At 33.9% G+C, this 21,230-nt stretch overlaps 2 protein-coding genes and 1 long non-coding RNA gene across 5 annotated transcripts; 1 reads left to right on the top strand and 2 right to left on the bottom strand.

Moving 5' to 3' along the window:
- Positions 1-1,401: 1,401 nt before the first annotated feature.
- Positions 1,402-20,372, bottom strand: LOC147065307 (uncharacterized). Of its 3 annotated transcripts, XM_085956422.1 has the most exons (7): positions 17,051-20,372; positions 16,547-16,684; positions 16,126-16,262; positions 14,506-14,626; positions 12,912-13,038; positions 11,381-11,618; positions 1,402-1,465 (listed from the first exon to the last, which is right to left on the bottom strand). In XM_085956422.1, the coding sequence occupies exons 1-6, from the start codon at positions 20,128-20,130 to the stop codon at positions 11,427-11,429; spliced, it is 3,795 nt and encodes a 1,264-aa protein (XP_085812548.1). In that variant the 5' UTR covers positions 20,131-20,372; the 3' UTR covers positions 1,402-1,465; positions 11,381-11,426. The 3 variants fall into 3 exon arrangements, with proteins under 3 accessions (XP_085812548.1, XP_085812547.1, XP_085812546.1); XM_085956421.1 differs by lacking the exon at positions 1,402-1,465 and having other exon boundaries at positions 11,303-11,618; XM_085956420.1 differs by lacking the exon at positions 1,402-1,465 and having other exon boundaries at positions 11,303-11,618; positions 14,506-14,644.
- On the top strand, positions 1,941-4,326 carry LOC147065308 (uncharacterized). Its single transcript, XR_015071747.1, has 3 exons — positions 1,941-2,108; positions 2,246-2,402; positions 2,857-4,326. It is a non-coding gene; the product is annotated as an uncharacterized LOC147065308 (long non-coding RNA).
- Positions 7,524-10,692, bottom strand: LOC147065309 (uncharacterized). The gene has a single exon (XM_085956460.1). The coding sequence runs from the start codon at positions 10,442-10,444 to the stop codon at positions 7,631-7,633; it is 2,814 nt and encodes a 937-aa protein (XP_085812586.1). The 5' UTR covers positions 10,445-10,692; the 3' UTR covers positions 7,524-7,630.
- Positions 20,373-21,230: the final 858 nt, after the last annotated feature.

The raw sequence follows: 21,230 nt of genomic DNA on the forward strand, positions 1-21,230 counted from the left end.
AACGGTACAAAGATTTAAAATATTAAACCGAGGCATGACTCGCTTCTTTACTAAAATCATTTAAAATAATGATATCTTTATCGTTTTAATATTAAACTAACACCGCTTATATATTTCCACGGACGTTTATTTGAATATGCATCAAATATGAATATATTTAAAAAATCTACTTGCATAAAAAGGTGTCGTTTTAGTTTACGTCTTACCTCTTCAAATAAATCTTTTAGAACAAAATTTGTGGTCACAAAAGCACTTATACATACTAACTATAAGCATGCTAAATAAACACTAGTGAAATGACTCTCGTCACTTGCATATTACAACTTTCTAATGAAATATTCACCCTCAATAAGGCAAGCAATTTCATTTCACTTCTGTTTAGATTTTATGAACCTTAATCGCTTGAAAATTGAAGAAATATTGTAACAATATTATTTACTATCAATAAATTATTGAGTCATGTAAAATTTAAAACTCCTCACACGTACCATCAAGTCATTGACTTACTAAGTATAGTTAACATAAAAAAATGTATTAATTGTTTAGTCGATTTATTTTGTAAAAAATGGACAGTTGTGTAAATGGAAAAAATATAGCGACACCAAAAAACATATTTTTTTAAAGAAGTATTGTTACCATTAATTGTTTAAATGCGGGGTTTGAGACTTCGCTAAGTAGAGCTTCTTTTTGTAAGTATTTCGGATAAAACATATTTTTCATGTTCTTTGAACTTTTTTTTCAACTAATCACTCATAATATTAATGTCTGATTTTTTTAATATTATGAGAGGGGTTTCTTTTCTTCATATTATTATAATATTATGTTAATTAATAATTATTGTATTGAAAATAGTCTTGTTGTGTTTTTATTTATTTTGAAATTATTGTACATCTGTAATATAATAAAAAAAGTGCATATTAATTACATTTAAAAGTATAAAATGTGTTTGAAAAATAGTGTTTTATTTGTTTCCTAATCCCATTAACTGAATAAGAATGGTACAAGCATTTTCATGCAATTCTACATAATATCTTGGTGTGAAAGCTATGAATCTATTTTATTAGAGTGGCAACATTTCAAATGGTGAACATAGTTATTCTGTTTGAACTATTATCGGACCATGTCCGATCATAATATGGGCCACAGTGTGGAGGTATGTGTTAACAGAATTTGTTTTTACGAGAAATGAATGTCAGCCACTTACTCAACCTATTAGGTCCATACTTGACTCATACACAAATTGAAAAATGATATGTGTACTTGCCAAACCCGGGATTCGAACCTGGGACCCTCGACGCTATAGGCGATGTTTAAGCCGCGCGGCCATCGAGGGTATATAATCAATATAAAAATATAAGAACATTCTCTTGAACTCTTGAATTATTTAGTATTTAAATGTATTTGGTCATAATTGAAAAAATGAATATTCGTGGATCTCTTTAAATGAGAGTAAAATATAAGTTTTTTAAGGGGGATGTCATCAAAAATTGTGATTTCATAGAGACATCTATTACACGATTTGCAAAGCATATACGAAAAATCATATTGGAATATCATTCCAATTCAAAGAACCTTCGAGTTATCTTAACTAGATGTCTCAGTATTAAAAATTGATGAAAAAATTGAAAAACCGGTGCTATAATTACAGTTGTTATTTAAACAATGGTTTTATACATTTATATAACGTATTGAATTTTATTTCAATCGAACTGTCTTCATATTTTTATAAAAATTGTGACAATCGACCTAGTAATAATAATTATATGAATGTAGCTGAATAGTCCAGATTCTGGATTTTATAGTCATTCTAATGAATATATTATTTTACAATGTCCTAAAATTATACAATATTATGGAATAATATTTAAATTTAATATTTGATTGACTTATCAAGCTGGTGATAATAATATTTTGTTATGTATATTGTCTATGGTATTTGCATGACATTTGGTATCGGCATGATAATACTCTATACATAACCTAAAATATTTCGTGTTTCACTTAATTTCAAAGTTTGACTCAATATTGTTCTACTATCATAACTATTATCCATGTTGTACATATTTTCAGAAATATTAAAACCAACAAAATCTTGAATTTATTTTCAGGTAAGATTAATTCATATTATTAATATTATTGTGTTCAAAATGTTATGAATCAAATTTTTACGTTTGTTTGTGAGTTACCAAAATACGTTTAATTTTTTAAGGTAGGTAGCATGTTAATCGTGTATTAATATTTCCAGGCAACGAGCAGCTAAGTGAGTTATGCCCATTCGAATGGAATAATGGAATTGAAATCGATGAACCCTTTATTGATTCAAATTTATCATACAAACCAAACTCTTGTCACCGATGAAACATTAGACATGGTATCATAAGATCAGATACCTCCTACTTCAGGTATGTTCAGAATCGTTGAATTTATTTATATATTGCACAGTAAATCACTATTATGCTCACAATGGCCGAGCGGCATATAATATTGTGGGTCCCAGGTTCAAATTCTGGGTCTGGCAAATACCCATGCGTATTGTTTTTAATTATTGGAGTCAGAATATGGACCTATTAGATTGAGCAAGTGGTTAACTTCCATTTTCTCGTGACAACAAAAAATCTCTTAATACAAACGTCCATTCTATGTAGACGTATGTGATCTTATTAAAATCGGACATGGCCAAAAAAAGAATAGTATAATGTCGCAGTTCTATTATTATTTATTTGGTATTATGTATGAGATAAATTAATTGACAATGAAGCTTTGTTACAAATATATTACTCATAGGTACATATACTTAATTATAATAATATATTTTATGATTATTTATTACAATTTAAAATTATGTATCATTTATAGGTGGATACCATTCATGATGCTGCGGAATGAATGCGGAATACAAAGCCATTCAGGACAAAGGAAAATAATAAGGTGTTTTTTGCAGTTGCCGGAATCGAATCGTACCACGATTTTAGATAGGAATTCAACAGTAATCCACAGTGGAGACTATAAGTACCTATTTACCGTGACTGATAATGATAGGAAGGCTTGAAAGAAAAAGAATCTTGGTGTACAATGTTTTTTATTTATTATAAAACAATTTATATCAGGACATAATTTTATGTTACATTCGTCATTGCTTATATTTTAATAGACAATCATTCTGTATATTATATGCATTCATAATGAAATATATAGATAAATTCGCTTCATTACAATTTACATAATTTGCCTTTATTTCTGACTATCGCACTGTGTACGTAATACGTCTACAATTATTTATAATGTCTGTATTATGCCAATATGTTTGATAATTATCAACCTATTCAGTTCTTCACAGTAACTGTTCACACTTATGGGTAACTTTCTTGAGATTTCATCACTGTTGTCGAAGAATAGCTGAATTTTAGAGTCAGAGGTAAGTTGTTGCCAGTGCTGCGTCAGTATTCATGAATCTTTGAAAGAAGCGGTTGGCAATTTTGGCGACTATGGAATCTGCTATCTTGAGTAGCCCCCCCCCTCTGGATTGGGGAGACGAAGATGATGATAACTGGCATGATGGCAATTTGCAGAACAGATTCTATACCAGAAAAAGTGCAGTTCACAATGTGATCCATGTCCCATTGATGTTAGGTGTCGTTTGCCTATAATGTTCATAGAGACTATTTCTACTTATGTACAACAGTCTTGTACATAGTCTGCTCTATCAGGGTGATGGTGTATTATGCAATTGATGATTTTGCACCCATCATCAGTGTTTGCCATATTCTCCTCAATGAGATGTATGATTTACTCCGAGGGATGGGCAGCAGAAGCCATAGGTAGAATGACATTTTGTCGGCTACGCAACCTCTATTAGTCTCACTGTCTAAAGCGTCAGGGATCTGATATGACGAACGTAGGATAGGCAGCCGGAGGTGTATTGCAAATCGCTCGCCAACCTTTAATACTCTCTTATGAAAAATCAGTCGTTGCATAGTCTTTTCACATAGATTGACTAGATGACATAACAACTCAATATGTATTCTTGGAGCTCTTCAAGTCTTGCAGAATTTCTTTCTCATGTTACATTAGGCAATGCTCATACAGAATATAATAACATAATTTCTTACTATAATAGTGATGGGACAGTGCTATAAAAACAATGTTTTGGTAATTTCGCTTACGCGATGACTGCAAATAAGTGGGTACTGGCAATTTGAATGTACATACACATTCAATTTGGTTCGATAAGATCCGATGGTCGCATAAGTAAAATTACACCATTATATCTTTATAAATTTAAAATACACACAAACGACAAAAAAAAATAGTAATACATGAAGTAGTAACAAAAAAAAAAACAAAATACACAATTATTACATTTGCATTGAAGATTCACGCTCAAACACATATACTCATATTATCATCGTTCTTTCTTGGAAACCTCACAAATCCAAAACAATGTTTTTTTGTGAATACAATTTAGTCAGCATTTGTGGATTGATTTTAAATGTTAATGACAAAAAGGTGCAAAAATATTTCAAAGATATTCGTCGATGATAGTGTAGTCAATAAAATTTATATTTTACACAAAAATGGGATTTATAAGTTTTGGAAGACATCGATTGATTATTCAAATTTATTTACTTTACATATTATGGTGAGGTTCACAACATGAAATTAAAAACAAAGAAATAGTTACTATAAAAAACAGAGAAATAGATGCAGTGCAGTATCAGAAAACCAGTATAAAAAGTAAATACAAAAATTATATACCTAGTAGATACATGAAAGTGCACCGAATGACCATATTTTTAGAATTTATAAAACAATGCCCACCTATAAATATTATCATCAAATCAAGAAGGTCAAATATATGTTATTATGCTTCTTTACATATTGTATATACCAACAACCATTTACTGTTGTTATGGAGATGCATAAAAATTATCATTCAACATAAAAAATGAGTTTTATAATTATTAAAGGGCTCTTATTTTTTATTTTATATTCACAGTGTTTGATTGAAAATTTGACATTATGGTCACACGACGCTAATTAGCCCACAAGGCATAGGTAAGACTCCAATTCTGTTTGATTTATACATTTTGCTTATTGTATCAATTATTTCATGATACGTGTAAACTTCATATATAAAGAATTTTCCTCGGGTACACAGAAAGGCGAGCATCAATGTGAATTATGAAATTATATGTAAGTATTATAATTTTGTTCAGACTGGTATCGATGATAATAAAATTTATGAGTATTTCACATTCACAAAGCTGTGGACAGACAGGGACGACAATGAATATACTACAATTTCATTGAAACAATAGTCAGGTGCTGTATAACATTATGGGTATAATTCAACGTTAGAATGCATCAAAATATTTCTTGTGGGAATATATTATATAATATCGGCAAATATGAATATGTTTCGGTACTACATGCCCATCATCATTTATGGCACTACAACGGGTCTTGATCTCCTTCAAAAACTTCCTTCATCCTGAACGAATGAGTGCAGTCTCTCCATGTTCATATGCTACATGATCTTTTCGCCCCTATAAAAACCACATATCCATAGCTTCTGTTTACATTATCCATGTTATGGATCTGTCCGCACATGAATCTTTCATGTGACAGTATCTTCCGCTGACTGCTCTAGCCCGTTAACAAATAAAAATTTAGAATAGCATGATATGCTTGATTTTTTCATCTCATATTTCAGTGAAACTTTTAGTATTCCTTTTCTAGGACTCGGTGGCCACTGTAATGTGCCAATCAGTAAATTCTGTGTGTCCTTAGCCAAGATGTACTGATTGGAATGTCATATCTTCACTTATATAATATTTTTTTTTCTTCTGATGTCATAATCAGGTTGGTTTGGAAACAGACTAATCAGATTGAAATTCTCATGAGGCATCTGCAGCACGTGGCCTGTTACTCAAAGCTCAGTATACAGTTACTCTGAGCCTTCATAAAGTGCTATAACGGGCTACCAGCACCGTCAGAATAAAAGCGTCGAATAGGCGGTATTTGGTTCTTTAAGACGTTCACAATATAACACAACGTTCAGTACATATTTTTTGCGGTTTTCCTAGGTTAGGTAGGCAGGGTTTTTCACTATGGAGTTTACAGATTCTCTTGTAATAAAGGCCAGGAAAGAAATTCGAAGTAAGAGATCTAAAAAATCTATGTTGATGCAGAGATTACACACCAAGCGTGATCGCTATTATAGAAACTTAAAAAATTCTACGTTGCCTTTAGATGCCGATGTAACCTGTGAATCAAATGCCAGCACGGCAACTAACGTTCGCGAATTCGATGTAACCATGGAAAATAACGTTTACGAATCTCCGTCGTTATTTCAACATGCCAGCACGGCAACTAACGTTTGCGAGGTCGATGTAACCATGGAAAATGACGTTTGCGAATCTCCGTCGTTATTTCAACATGATATTTCTACAAATCCCGTGTTGCGAACGTATACCAAATCGAGTAAGCCAAGCGCGTCCATGATAGAGAAACCACTATTGTGCGAATTGGATTTAGATATTACCATGACTGATGACGACCTTCCACCATTGATAGTTGAGCTCTCCAACGAAGTCATTCAGAAATACACATTGCATATTTTATCGAACAGATGAAAGAAATCTCATTGCACCCATTAACCTGCACCGATGGCGAATTCACATTGCAGCGAGAAGTGAAAGATAGTCTTTTGTCTACATTGCACTTTGAAAGCAGATTTTGTGATAAGACAGGCACTGTACGTTTTGAGCCACCTAGATCAAAAACAAATACGTCATTTGTATGGGGTGCTTTGAATGTTGGTATAAGTCATAGTCAGGTAGAAGAATTATATTGTACGATGAACATTCCATTCAGGTGCATGCCAGCTTCCGAAAACATGAAAAAAAGGTGGCGACATCGTGGAAAAGCCGTTCAAGTGATCAAATGACCAAAAATATAAAGTTGGAGAGAGAATTAGCTGTACAAAATAATGAATTTGATGAGGGACACTCATACATTACAGTAATTGTTGATGGAGGATGGTTGAAAAGAAGTTACGGACACAGTTTTTTTACTAATTCTGGAGTGGTCTGCATAATAGGGAATGCACTGGGAAAATTATATATTTGGGTGTTAAGAACAAACGTTGTCAAATTTGTTCAACTAGTAAGAATGAAAAACGTGAGCATCAGTGTAATATTTCTTATTCAGGCTCGTCGACTGATATGGAACGGGCCATTATAGTGGAAGGTTTGAAATATATGTTTGATCAACATAAGGTATGGGTTAAATTTTTGATTGGACATGGAGATTCGAGTGTGTTCGCTTGAGTGCGAGAGAGGGCACCATTTGGGTATAAAATAGGAAAATTGAAATGTGCCAATCATATTGTGAAATGATACACAAGTAAACTCTACAAAATGGCCAATAATATAAAATATGACTCTCGCAGCCGCACTTTATTGCGAAAAGAAATCAAACGTCTGAAGGCCGCCGCACGTTGTGCAATTAAGATGGCAAATGGCAATGTTACCCAATCAAAAATGGATTTGAGAAATGGCCCTAATCATGTGTTTGGAAGCCACTTTCACTCAACAGTCATCCAATAAAAGCGTTGGATGCGGACCTTTTATTGAAGTTCACGTATTTTCATACCTCGTTCAATACGGCTATCTGCCAGCTCGGGAAGAAATGAGTGCATGTAAAAGTAAGTCAAGTGGGGTATGACTTCTTGCTCAAAACTTGGATCACGATTTAATCTTACAACTTCTATTCCACTGTCAGCATATAAAATTAGATCGCAAAAGTCTTTCATTGCAATATACAGTTGACCTTGTATTTGGAACCAGAAATTGTGAGTCTTTTTCAGACAAAGAGTGGAATCAACGACATTGATGCAAATATTATTTTCTTGAGCTGCTTCATAAATTCGTTTGTTGCCAATTGAAGGAAGACATTTAACCTCAATTATTCCATTATTACCTACTAACCCATCTGGACTTGCGCCTAAAAATGGTAAATCTTTCCTTACGAAAAGGCCACATTCCTCAACTTGTACATTATTTTTCTGTTCGTATAAGTGAATAGCCACACTTTCATTATTTATACCATATGTAATGTCTTTGGTTACAACATGACCTTGAAAAAGTAAATTTTTGACAGTATTGTGTCGCGGAGTACAATCTCTCATTTTGTAAATGTTTCCAAATTTGGACGCTGTCAGTCTTTTGAGCCTGGCTTCAACCCACAACGGATTGTTAATTTGTCCAACTGTTTTCAACTGTAATTGTTCGCAATCAGCATCAGAAGAAACCTCCGCTCCCAAAGTCTGTAAAATACTATTCATTTTGTCCTGCAATTCAGTTTCAGATATATCAGGCTTAGCGGCGTTAGGTCCGTATTCACAATCTGGCCCATTATACGTATTGAGATGCACTCTTCTATACGAAGAAGTAAAATTTAAACGCCTGGCTTTGAGAGTGTTTTTTCGATGGATCCGTCTAAGTACCATTTTTTTTGTGGTTTCACCAGGTGATTTTCCAGTTATATCTTTGTGTAAATTTGTAATATGAGCGGAACCCATTGTATGAACTATACCTGCACCAAAGCATCTAGCCTCGTAGCTTTTACTTTTAGAAAAGTCAACTCTTTTCCCACCTGTCAATTTACTGACCAACGCCATATAACTCTCTGCAGCGTTTGTGGTAATGTTGGTTGTTAATCTATCAGCTTTGCGTATTATTGCATCTAGATGGAGATGTATGTCAAACATTAAACGTGATTTTTCTAAATACGGTACGTGGTTTATTTCAGGATTTTTTTTCTTGCAGTAGTCTGCCCGGCATTCTGAGTGGCTTCCAAACACATGATTAGGGCCATTTTTTAAATCCTTTTTTAATTGGGTAACATTGCCATTTGCCATCTTAATTGCACAACGTGCGGCGGCCTTCAGACGTTTGATTTCTTTTCGCAATAAAGTGCGGCTGCGAGAGTCATATTTTATATTATTGGCCATTTTGTAGAGTTTACTTGTGTAACATTTCACAATATGATTGGCACATTCCAATTTTCTTATTTTATACCCAAATGGAGCCCTCTCTCGCACTCTAGCGAACACACTTGAATCGCCATCTCCAATCAAAAATTTAACCCATACCTTATGTTGAGCATATATATATTTCAAACCTTCCACTATAATGGTCTGTTCCATACCAGTAGATGGGCCTGAATAAGAAATATTACACCGATGCTCACGTTTTTCATTCTTACTAGTTGAGCAAATTTGACAATATTTGTTCTTCACACCCAAGTATATAATTTTCCCAGTGCGTTTCCCTATTATGCAGGCCACACCAGAATTAGCAGAAAAACTGTGTCCATAACTTCTTTTCGACCATCCTCCATCAACAATTACTGTAATGTATGGGTGTCCCTCATCAAATTCATTATTTTGTACAGCTAATTCTCTCTCCAATAGTATATTTTTGGTCATTTGATCACTTAAACGGCTTTTCCACGACTTCGCTACTTTTTGTTCATGTTTTCGGAAACTGGCACTGCACATGAATGGAATGTTCATCGTACAGCATAATTCTTCTGCCTGACTATGACCAATACCAACATTCAAAGCACCCCATACAAACGACGTATTTGTTGTTGATCTAGGTGGCTCAGAACGTACAGTGGCTGTCTTATCACAAAATCTGCATTCAAAGTGCAATGTAGACAAAAGCCCATCTTTCACTTCTCGCTGCAATGTAAATTCGCCATCGGTGCAGGTTAATGAGTGCAATGAGATTTCTTTCATCTGTTCGATAAAATATGCAATGTCGACAATGCGTCTTCCCGAAGGTGTGTATTTCTGAATGACTTCGTTAGATCGCTCAACTAACAATGGTGGAAGATCGTCATCAGTCATAGTAATATCTAAATATTCTAAATCCTCATCATACAGCACTGGCTTCTGTACCATGGACGCGCTTGGCTTACTCGATTTGGAATACGTTCGAAACACGGGATTTGTAGAAATATTATGTTGAAATAATGACGGAGATTCGCAAACACTATTTTCCATGGTTACATTGAACTCGCAAACGTTAGTTGCCGTGCTGGCATGTTGAAATAACAACGGAGATTCGCAAACGTCATTTTCCATGGTTACATCGACCTCGCAAACGTTAGTTGCCGTGCTGGCATGTTGAAATAACGACGGAGATTCGTAAACGTTATTTTCCATGGTTACATCGAATTCGCGAACGTTAGTTGACGTGCTGGCATTTGATTCACAGGTTACATCGGCATTTAAAGGCAACGTAGAATTTTTTAAGTTTCTAAAATAGCGATCACGCTCGGCGTGTAATCTCTGCATCAACATAGATTTTTTAGATCTCTTACTTCGAAATTTTTTCCTGGCCTTTGTTACAAGAGAATCTGTAAACTCCATAGTTAAAAACCCTGCCTATCTACCTAGAAAAACCGCAAAAAATATGAACTGAATTCACGTTACAACACTTGGATTAGACACTGTTACAGCCGCTATCTACCCAAAAACTTTAGATTCTTAATCTAACTATTCCACCAAGCAATATCAAACCAACACTAACTAAAACTATTCTACCAAGCAATATCAAACCAACACTAACTAATCTATCGACACAACTTCCGTACCTAACTGTCCTAACTTTCGAAAGCAATGGAAAACTGTAAACAATAAAAATCAATGTCAAAAAAAGTGCGATGTTGCCAGATTAGCACCGTTGCCACATCTGCATAGATAATAAAATATTCTGTGAATGCTTACTAACCGCACGTATCTACATACGAGGTAGGTACCTATTATTCATGCGAACTAGAATCTAATACAGATGACAGTTATTTCGGTATCGCACGTTGTTGCCGCTAGAGGCAGCACGTCCTTGACGACTGTATTTAATTGGAAATTAGTAAATAACATAATAAATATAAATTAAAATATTACGTTAAATATATCTAAAAAGTAAGAAAAATATATTGAACAGGCCCACGTTTTCGCTTGATGCAATTATTGAAAATTGAACATTTTCATTTTTCGTAAAAATCGATTGTTTTTAGATTGAAAAAAAAACATTAAAACTATAATTAATTGACAAAAGAGATTCACTAGTTCCAAGAAAACTTATTAAACAACATTAATTCGATAATTTTGTTTCAAGAAATTACTTGGAACAATCAATATTTATTTTAGTAAAACCCTTATTTTTAGCCGTTTTTTCGAATTTGTCGCTTTATCTTCGAAATAAAAAAATATTTTTTATTTTTCCCATTGTATTTAGATAGGTATCGATCGATTAAAATATGTTTAAAGCTTTAATTTGATAATGAATTTCTATGCCTCTCCCCCTTAAATAATAAAATATGCCTAATCACTATCCATTCTTCATGAAGCTTCATTTCAATTCTAATATGTTGACATGTGACTGCAACAAATCATCTGCTTGTGTTCCTACATCGTTGCTTTGAAAACTATTTTCCAAACATTTGTTAAAATTTTCATTTCCGTGTGTGTTCAGATCATCGGCTTGTAAGTTTTGTGTCAAAGCAATGGTGGCCTGCTGTTGCAGATCGCTAGTTGGATTGAGCTGTAATGAATACAAAAAATCATATTAAATACAGTGGTAGCCATGCGTAACTAGTGTTGCTTGCAAAGAATTGACAACTGCCTGCAGCTCCATAAAACTGGACAAAAGATATACTGCCCTGCTAAAGTAAAAAGACAAGTATTTGATTTTAGTGAAATGAAAACCTAAATTTTAAACATCATTTTCTCTTATATAAAATTATTGGATTGTTTTGACATAATCTCTAAATATATACTAACTATTTAGAGCAGGGCAGTATATAATGGTTTTACTCATCATCATCATCAGGGGCGCGACAACCCGGTGTTGGTCCTAGCCTCCTCCAACAGCTCCCTCCACCTGTCCCTATCCAGTGTGGCCGCTTTCCAATTTGGTACCCCCAGAATACGGTAGTCACTGACAGCTCCATCTAACCAGCGAATCTTTGACCTCCCTCTTCTTCTACGTCCTATTGGATTGCTGGACATCACTCTCTTTGCCGGTTCATTGTGATTCATACGGTGGACATGACCTAGCCATCGCAGTCTCCCAATCTTAATTGACTGAACTGCGCTGCAATCTTCGTACAGCCCGTAGAGCTCAGCATTGTATCTTCTCCTCCAATTGGTGCCATCCCTGATCGGTCCATATATACGGTGGAGAATTTTTCTTTTAAAGATGTTCAGGGCTCTTTCATTTCGCAGAGTTAATGTCCAGGTTTCCGATGCGTAGGTGAGCACTGGCTTTACAAGTGTCTTGTAAAGAGAGCTTTTAGTTCGGCGAGATAGTAAGCGGGACTTAAAATGTCTTAACAGACCAAAGTAGCATTTATTCGCAGACATGATTCTCTTGTTGATTTCTTCTGTAATATCATTATGTCGAGTTACAAGAGATCCAAGTTATATGAAACTGTCGTATCAAACTTGTATGCACCAATATCTAACTTTGGTGCGACTTCTCGTGGTGTGACATAGATAGGCATGTATTTAGTTTTTGCCTCGTTTATTTGTAAACCCATTCTTTTGGCAGAGGCTTCTAGTGCTGTGAATGTCTTTTTCAGCGCCAATTCTGATATGGCAATGATGTCGATATCATCGGCATACGCCAGCAGCTGCACAGGCTTAGTAAATATCGTGCCACTGCCACGAACATAATGGTTTTACTATAGATGCAAAAAGAAAATTTAAAACATTCTGGATCAATACTGCACTTCATGGATACCCAACAAAACACTTGTAACTGGACATATGCCATTTCAAAATGTGAATAATTATTAACTCCATCAAAACTTGTATTATGTACTGATAAACTTACTTGTGAGATTCTAGATGCAATCCTTCCTATTCTATGAGATCGTTCATGGCGGACCAAACCATTGGAAGATCTGAAACTGCGATCGCAATTATTGCAGCAGTATGTTGACTTTTCGCCTGTGTGTAACCTGTGCAATAGAATTTTTTATTATAAACGCATTTGGGAAAGTAATGTCATGTAAGACTTGGAAGAGTTAAAATAATAACATAACAATAGTTGGTCAGCCTTTGCAAATTATTTGTTGAAAGATTTTTCAAAGCAGCGATAAAAACACACTATAATTTATAGTACAATACTACAATTGGTAGCCAGTCCACAAAAAATAAAAAAATGAGATATGATATAGAAAAATGAGATCAGATGCAAGAAGGTTTTCTCTACGTTCTGCTGAAAATAGCCAAGCCGCAAAAAAATTATTCTTGAAATAAAATACTATTTACAAATTTACATACATTTTTAATATCATGTTGCTAAAGTGCCATTATCTCAGCTCGACATTATTGTGGACTGACTACATTCTGCATAACTACGTTCAATTTTGATTCCGTGAAAAATGTAAAATACTATAATTTTACGCCAAAAATACAATATTTTTTTAGGATTCAAGTTGAAAAATGTTCCCATACTAAGTTCTTTCATTACTATAATTAACATAGAAAAACATACATAATTCTGAAAACACTCATGAGAGAATATAGCCAATAGAAAAAATCTTTTTCGAAAAAGGTAAGACACGAAGAATCGAATCAAGAGACGCCGGTTCGATTCCAGCCGGGAGTCTTACTTTTTTCGAAAAAGATTTATTCTATTAGCTATATTTTCTCATGATTGTTTTCAGAATTATGTATGTTCAATAATTAGAATAGTACCTACATTCTTAAATGTGAATTATTCGTTGAATAAAAGAAATAGTTTATTAAACATAGAAAAAGATGGCAACACTGCAATATCATCTGACTGGCTAATTTAATGGAAACTAATTTTAATATCTCAAATTGAAATTGTATACACATTGCATTCATGAAGCCTGAAAATTTTTAATGAGGTATTAATTTTTCTTTTCAGTTTCTCGAGAAATATTTTTGTTTTTAAAAGATCAGTCATTTTAAGATATTAAGGTTCTAATTAAATGTTATAATTTGTAAGAGAATCTTATCAACAGATTCAGCATTTATTTGATGGTGGTCTATGATTTTTTGATCCTAATAAGATCATATGGGCCTCCACAGAGTGGATGTTTGTATTAACAGATTTTGTTTTTACGAGAAATGCATGTCAGCCACTTGCTCAACCTATTAGGTCCATACTCTGACTCATACACAAATTGAAAAACAATATGTGTACTTGCCAGACCCAGGATTCGAACCTGGGACCCACAACGCAATAGGCCGATGCTTAAACCGCGCTGCCATCGTGGGTAGTCCATGATAGTTTAATAAAATTTATCTACACATTGTTTGGTTTTCCACATATTCCACATATCTTTATCATATACTTGATAAAGATTACTTAATATGTAAACAAAACATGTGTTGTGTTTGATATGTGAAAGATTAGTTAATAAGGAAAAAAATTAGAGAATCTGAACCAATACCGTTCATGTTGTCGTAACGCTTGAGCCCGCTTAAACGTGTCAGGACAGAAGCTGCATTTGAAGGGTCGATTTGAGGAGTGTATCCGCAAGTGGCTGTTTAACTGGCTGCCAGTATAACAAGCTACAAAAAAATAAACATCTAGATTTTCCATAAGATTGATCAAAAATAATAACTCCAAAACGTCAGCACGTCTTATATTCTGTGGATAGTGAAATTACGTAACAGAGCACACAACATAATAAGATTTTTGTTGATTTTACTAATGTGTTCACATTGCAGTAGACTAGAAAATTCACCTCTTATTCCAGACGTAGGTAGAGGGTTCAAATACCTACCTACCACGGGGCAATACAAAATAATGTTTTTTTTTTTAAATAAATATGTGTGTTTAGATTCAGTATATGAAATGGCAACAGGAATTAGCAAATGGGTAAAAATCAATTCACATAAATTTTATATCACTAGATCCATATGCTTAAAAAAATACACTGAAGAAAACTTCTCTAAAACGGAGCCTAAATATATGAAAAGTGAACAAAAATGAAGCTATATCTGCCTGTGAAAGGATAGACCACATCAACGTGGCGAAGATTGAAGGTAGGCTGTTAAGATCCGACATAAATAGCGCACACTAAACTTTGTTAGTCATACTTGTTTGCTTTAATGGAACTAGGATTAGAAATTGCAGATGGTGTTGGTTAGTTTTTTAAATTCAATTATACCCTGCCTAAGCTAGAAAGAATGGGTTTACAAATAAACGAGGCAAAAACTAAATACATGCCTGTCTATGTCACACCACGAGAAGTCGCACCAAAGTTAGATATTGGTGCATACAAGTTTGATACGGTCGACAGTTTCATATACCTTGGATCTCTTGTAACTCGACATAATGATATTACAGAAGAAATCAATAAGAGAATCATGTCTGCGAATAAATGCTACTTTGGTCTGTTAAGACATTTTAAGTCCCGCTTACTATCTCGTCGAACTAAAAGCACTCTTTACAAAACAATTGTAAAGCCAGTGCTCACCTACGCATCGGAAACCTGGACATTAACTCTGCGAAATGAACGAGCCCTGAACATCTTTGAAAGAAAAATTCTCCGCCGTATGTATGGACCGATCAGTGATGGCACCAATTGGAGGAGAAGATATAATGCTGAGCTCTACGGACTGTACGAAGATTGCAGTGCAGTTCAATCAATTAAGATTGGGAGACTGCGATGGCTGGGTCATGTGCACCGTATGAATGACAATGAACCGGCAAAGAAAGTGATGTCCAGCAATCCAATAGGACGTAGAAGAAGAGGGAGGCCAAAGATTCGCTGATTAGATGGAGCTGCCAGTGACTGCCGTATTCTGGGGGTACCAAATTGGAAAACGGCCACACTGGATAGGGACAGGTGGAGGGAGCTGTTGGACGAGGCCAGGACCCACACCCGGTTGTCGCGCCCCTGATGATGATGATACCCTGCCTAAGCTAGACCATAAAAACTAGACATAAATAAATGTTCATAGTTGATGTACAGCCATATTATATACCAATGAGCCGCGTTAGATTTTTCATTCACTTTTACAAAGCTTTCAAGCAGACCTAATTGGTCAATAGTTCTACTCACCAATAGGACAATAAGGGCATTTATGTTTCTTCTCTCCATGTATCAATTCATGTTGTATTAGATGATGTTTCTGCATGTATGTATTGGTACACACAGGGCAGATATACTGACGGTCTTTTGTATGACATACTTGATGCCTGAAAGAGGTTATGTTTGAGGATTATTAAGCGTCTAGTGAGGCTATTCTAACATATCACTTAACTTCAAAATCAATAAAAAAGTGATAAATATGATAATATGCCGTATCCAGGTAGTTAATTAACCCAGAAGTTAACCCTCAGGCATAATAGCCAGTTTTAAGGACTTGGGTGGGGATCGAGGGAATAGATATATAGTTCAAATTTGGGGGGAACTCAACAGCCACCATTCATACGTGATATGATGATAATAATTTCAAGTACAAATACTGATTGTAGCTTACTTGTCCAGCATTGTTTGATTGGAAAAGTGCATGTTGCAGGTGAGACATAGAAAATGTGAATAAAGTCTTATATGACGTTCTAAATACACCTGCGATTGGAAACTTCTGGAACATCCGTCTTTGCATTTTAAATATTCCCTGTGAAGAATCATAATTAATCAAATATCTGAGAAACATACTTGCATCACACAAAAAAAGCAAGAAATTGATTTACATACAAAACATAATATAACACTAAAAAAGTCAAGTGGTGTAAACACAATAAAAACAAGGACAAAATTAAAAAACAAGCCCTTTGTCCAGCATTTGTTTTGACAGCGCCACGTGGCAGGAATTGTCATAATGAGAGAAATCACGCGCGTACGATCGTTCTCGCTGCTGACTCACATATAATAAAATAAAGAGCACAAATTAACTCATTCATTGCGTACCAGTTAATCAATATTTAAATAACATGTTAATTATATTGCTATAAAATGTTAAAAATTATATAATATTTATTACCTAGGATCAATGGTCATGGAATGTGTAGATTCGATATGTCTCCTCAGACTTTGTTTAAATCGAAACTGTTTTGGACAAGAGTCGCAGAAGTATTCCCAACGCTTAACATCAGAATGAGGCATCTTCAGAATGAATCGGTGAACATTTTTCGCATGCTTTATAACTTCACAACTCTTGGTAAATACCTTCCTGCATTTTTGGCAACAGTATGGATACGCTGAATCCACATTTACTATTGCTTCTAAATGCTTGTCATTCACATGAAGTTTGTATATTTTAAAAGTATCAAAATATTCCTCGCAATATTGACAAATTAATTTTTCATGTCCATTTTTCTCCAATAATCCTTCATCAAATAAATCTTGAAGTGCGTTTTCCTTGGTAGAAATTTGTGTTGAGATTATTTCATGATTAGGAATGGTATTAAATTTGACAGGGCGACTTATATGTACACGTCTGCGGTGGTCACGCCATTTTTTTTGTGTGTCATAGCTTTTGGAACAAAAGTCACAAGCCCATGCGTTTTTTATAACAGAGAGATGTTTATTCCCTACAGGATTCTTACTCTTATCTGAAAATTCTTGAATATTACCTACAACTGTCTTTTCAATTTCATTTTTCTTGGAAGGTAGTTTTGGAGATTTCATAATTTTTTTTTTATAATTCGAAATACATCTGTTATTTCTTATGATGACTTTATGATACAGTCTCGCATGTCTCATTAAATCATTACTTCTTTTATAGCCTTTTTTGCAAGGCTTACAGACAAATGGATAATCTGGATTATTCATATTAGATTTTAAATGGACTCGTCTTTTATGGTCGGCTAAACTTTTTTGCATGGCAAAAACTTTCGGACATCTTTCACATTTATATAAATCTAAATTTTCTCCATTTACTATAGTGACTGTTATCTTATTCATTTGATATCGAAGCGGATCCCTCTCCATTCTTCCTTTACTGACTATTTCATCATTTGATTCAAATAAATCACTCGATTCCTTATTACTAACGGTAATTGTACAATCTTTTGTCAATACTGAGGTACTATTTGCAATAACTAATTTACTGTCAAAAGTTTGTACTAAATTCTGTTTACTATCCTGTTCCGAATTTAACAAATTTGCGCCATTGCTGTCGGCTGAAACAAATGTGTTCTTTGTCAATATTTTAACTTTATGAACAAAATAAGTATGCCCGAGTAGATCGGTCATTCTTTTGAAACCAGTTTTGCACAGTTTACATTTAAATGGATAAGTACTTTTCGTCTTCGGATGTTGGTATTTAAAATGTGACCTCATTAATTTATATGTGGCAAAGTTTTTGTAGCATTCATCACATTGAAATCCACTAAAATTGACTGGTTTGAGATTTGTTTGAATATTTAATTTTGAATGGCCATGGTTAAACAAATTTCTAGCTAGTTCTGTTTTATTATTTGATTCGACGGAATGTAAATGGATTTCATTATGTTTCCGATTTTGATGATCCGTAAAATGTTTCAAATCATTGAATGATTGTCTACATTTTTCGCAATTCCAAAAAATTGATCCTCTCTCATTTTTGATAACATTGTGGACAATTTTATTGTGTTCTTTTAAAGCTCTTTTATTTTTAAATGTTTTTCCGCACAACTCACAGCCGTGAGGGTCTAAGATGTCGTAACTGAAATTAATTCTTCCACTACGTTCGTTGGTTCTTTCATATTTAAAACCAAAATCAAAAGTATCCTTCATCAATTTATTACGATGCGATTTCTTGATTTCAAAATTGTCTACTACTTTTGCAGCGACAGAATCAACATGAGCATCAAAATTAATATCAATATTATCCGTAATTTCTTTTTTAACGATATTTTCTGGAAATCTACACTTATGATCAGTAATTATTTTATCAAGAGCATTCAGTTTTATTCCGTCATATTCGTAAAAAACAATCTTTTTTCCATCACTATTACTCAATTTCAAAAATCTTTCATAGCTTGCTAAAAATGCTTCGTATGTTTTAAATACTTTTAAAGATTTCTGATTGTTAATTTTCAGTCTATGTTCTTTTTCTATTCTATTATTTAGAATTTGTTTACATCTTTGAATCTGCAAAGAACTTGTTACAAGATGTTCATCTGTTTTTAAGTCACTTGAAAAATCTTCAAATTGATCATAAACTTTATATTGTACAAACGATCCATCATTTGATTCCATTATTTCAAATTTAGAACTTTTAGTTTTTTTCGAAACATCTCCACTCAAAACGACTGAATTCAAAATGGTATCTCTAGAACTTTCGTTATCAGGTGAATCTTCAGGCCAATAAAAATCATCATTTAAATTATTACGATTACCAAATGTTTCATCTGAAACGTTGTAGCAAATTTCATTAGTTTCACCAACATCTACGATTGGCTTCCCACAACCTTCATTTTGCTTGTTAAAATGGCTATAGATTTTTTCAGCATTTAAATCTTCTTTAATATTTTCTGGTTCTAGAACGGTGGTGGTATCATTATTTTGGAAGGAAGTTGGAAGCGATAATATTTCAGTTTTTATATTTCGATTTAAAGTACACTCTGATGATCTATTTGTCTTAATATCTATGTTATTACATTTATTATGTGGATAATTTGGTTTTGAAATCTCTTCATTTTTAATTCTTGGACAGCTTTTTGGCACAGGCAATCCTTGAGCCATCAGCTGCGCATCGATCTGAGCCATCAGTCTATCCAAAGCGTCAGGTTTCTTTTTTGTTTTACGTGTTTTATGGCTTTTTCTATTTTGATTATTCTCATCGGATTTTGTTGTATCATAGGAATGTTTTATTTCATTCGATGGTTTTGCTTCAAATACACTCTTTATATTCGGCTCATCAAAAACATCCAATAATGACTTCTTTATAGGAACTATCTTTCCATTTTCAACTTGATAATATGGTTTTGAAAGATCTACCCGAGAGAAATTAACTGTTTTGTGTGACTTTTCCCGTGCTTTCAAGCGCAGAGATGCAATGGTTTCATCATCTGAACTTGATTCGTTTATTTCAATAGTAGGATCTAATGGGTCATCACTTAATAAATTAGAAGACATTATATTATTATTTTCAATGATATGATAGCTCAATTTCTAACTTGTTTATAGCCTGTGGAATATAATTTCCGAATATACTCAAAAGTAAATTTAAATAATATATCGATTGACGCTTTCCCTTTCATGTTATATTTGTTAAAACTTTATAGACTTGATAGAAATCAAAGCGACGATAAAGGATTTCTGGTTATGTTTGCCCTGACAGTTTCAAAACAATTTTGACAGTTCTGTATTACCTATGGTTCTGTATCCTTGCCAGTTTAAATAAAATTATAACTGCACAATTTTGTAGTCTATGGCAGGGTTTCCCAAACTTTTCTGCAATGGAACACTTCAAGTTCGTATCATTGAACCTGAACTGAACGAATCAAATGGCACCGTTGGATTTATTTGATTTGGAACCGTTTGGTAGAATGTCCACGGAAACGCTTTTCTGACAACTAATTAGTGTTGCCAGTACTTAAAATTAATTCATAATATATTAGTCTCTAAAACAGAAACATATTTGAAACGTCAACTTGTTATGAAAATCTAACCTCCTATCATGGTCTACAATAATGAAAGGAGTTTTACCTACCAATAAAACTCTTATTATTCATGTTGACTTTGAAGTCCTTGAGATAGGATTTGCTCTTTCTTCTTCGCGTGAGGATATATTCTACTAATTTATTTTCCCTTTTCTTGTCGTTGGTCGTTCCTGTTTTTATTTACTGGTCATACCCGCGCGTAAATTTTTTATGTATGTAATTTGGGATTCTTTTGTCTTCATTATGATATGACTCAAGGAACCAGGTAGAAGTTACCTGGACTTCAAAGTCAACATGAATAATAAGAGTTTTATTGGTAGGTAAAACTCCTTTCATTATTCGAATTTGACTTTGAAGTCCTTGAGATATCTGTTTGTTATCACCTGGTGTTGGGTATGCCAAATTCCTGTATGTGACAATGATTCATTGACGAGGTAAAAGACCATCGTGACTTTCCATGTATATGGTTGAATAGAGAAGTTAATGGGTTCTTTTCCCCTTCTGATGGTGGTGTATCCATCGTTCTCTGGTAGTTGTCGTGAAATGTTGACTCACTACGCCAGATACCTCTCT

Source organism: Rhyacophila brunnea, unplaced genomic scaffold, assembly GCF_057557595.1.
Source record: "Rhyacophila brunnea isolate RB1 unplaced genomic scaffold, BYU_Rbru_1.0 scaffold_6, whole genome shotgun sequence".
Classification (NCBI taxonomy): Eukaryota; Metazoa; Arthropoda; class Insecta; order Trichoptera; family Rhyacophilidae; genus Rhyacophila; species Rhyacophila brunnea.

What these genes read in the sequence shown, in the direction of transcription:
- LOC147065309 (XM_085956460.1), bottom strand. Translation starts at nt 10,444, where the DNA reads ATGGAGTTTACAGATTCTCTTGTAACAAAGGCCAGGAAAAAATTTCGA.
- LOC147065307 (XM_085956420.1), bottom strand. Translation starts at nt 20,130, where the DNA reads ATGTCTTCTAATTTATTAAGTGATGACCCATTAGATCCTACTATTGAA. An exon ending in TCCATGACCATTGATCCTAG is followed by an intron (nt 16,685 to 17,050) that starts GTAATAAATATT and finishes GATTCTTCACAG; the next exon opens with GGAATATTTAAAATGCAAAG. An exon ending in AATCAAACAATGCTGGACAA is followed by an intron (nt 16,263 to 16,546) that starts GTAAGCTACAAT and finishes AACCTCTTTCAG; the next exon opens with GCATCAAGTATGTCATACAA.